At 47.1% G+C, this 1,278-nt stretch overlaps 1 protein-coding gene across 1 annotated transcript in view; it reads right to left on the minus strand.

Moving 5' to 3' along the window:
* The window catches only part of LOC112963542 (cell surface hyaluronidase-like), a 56,097-nt gene extending 55,291 nt beyond the window's left edge, over positions 1-806 (minus strand). The window contains exon 1 of the mRNA XM_026060689.1: positions 542-806. Within this exon, the coding sequence (XP_025916474.1) occupies positions 542-806 (265 nt within the window). The remainder of the gene's footprint in view (positions 1-541) is intronic.
* Between the last annotated feature and the right edge of the window lie 472 nt (positions 807-1,278).

A 1,278-nucleotide genomic window follows, 5' to 3' on the forward strand; every position in this document is an offset into this window, starting at 1 on the left:
CGGCCCAGCCTTTCGGGCAGCCTGGAAATAGGGGACGCGGGTCACCAGCTCATACAACAACGCTAATTAACAAACTTTTTTTTTTTTCCTACTCCTCCTCCTCGCTGTCAAATGCTATCACCATACTGGTTTTTTTTTTTGTTTTTTTTTTTTCGGGACAGAGCAGCATCCCCACGCAGATCTGCAGGCAGCGCTCAGCTCGGAGCGGGAGAGCAGGCTGGTGCAGCCGCTGCCCTGGGGAGCTGTGAACAACACACTGCTAATGACCCCTGCTTGCATTACCGCTGCTCTCAGAGGCCGCCACAGGACCCGCGGCCCCACAGAGCTGGGTACAGCACTACCATAATGTTGCTTTTAGTGACTATATCGACTCCCACAGACTGTCTCCTTGTAATGTGGCTCCCAATCTATGGCCCGTCTGCGGCGACTGCCTTCTGCACCAGCGTTCGTCTAGCATCTCCTATTTTGCAGACAGCAACTGCTTCCTCCCTACCTACTTCACGCAACCCGACGAAAACACGTCTTCTCCTTATGTACCTACCACTTTGTTCCACTTTGGGCTTCGGCTGTATTCCCCTTGTTTCAAGCATTTGCTCCTTCAGTAGCRAGAAGGCCTTGGACTGCTGCGCTTCAGACAACACTCCCATACTCCCGAGGAGCTGGAGCACCCGGCGTAGCAGGAATGGCTTCACTTTGTGCCGTGCCGCCTTGAGAGGACTGATACGAATGTTAGGCTGATTGACTTCTCCATCACAGTTATAAAACCGGAAGAGATTCCAGGCCAAGCTAGGTCCAAAGGTGTCCATTAAAACGTATCTGGAAAGTTTAAGGAGCATGTCACAGGACACCTGCTTTCCTTGTGATTTCTGGCTCAGATTCTGACTTAGCAAAGTCCTTCTTTCCTCRCGGCGCACGAGAGAGCTGCTTCTGAACAGGCCAGAGGGTTGGGAAGAGCCCGCGGTCCCTGGAAGACTTTTCGTACTGTGGAACAGTCCCTCATCATCCACATCCCACAGAGAACTGTTGGGATTCAGGCTATTTTCTGAAATAATCATAAATACATAAAACCTATGAAACATAAACAGTGAAGAACAATCTTCCTCGTGTATTTCTTAAAAGATATATATATATATATATATATAATATAAACACATTTAGGAATGTTCTACTCTATCCCTGAATACACTATAGTTTACTACACTACTTTGACAAGCTTACTGTACATTTTGATAGGCCAAATCAATAGATTATAAGGACTAATAATATATTTAGTTCTTT

This window comes from Apteryx rowi, unplaced genomic scaffold (assembly GCF_003343035.1).
Source record: "Apteryx rowi isolate R43461 unplaced genomic scaffold, aptRow1 scaffold_17, whole genome shotgun sequence".
In the NCBI taxonomy this organism is placed as follows: Eukaryota; Metazoa; Chordata; class Aves; order Apterygiformes; family Apterygidae; genus Apteryx; species Apteryx rowi.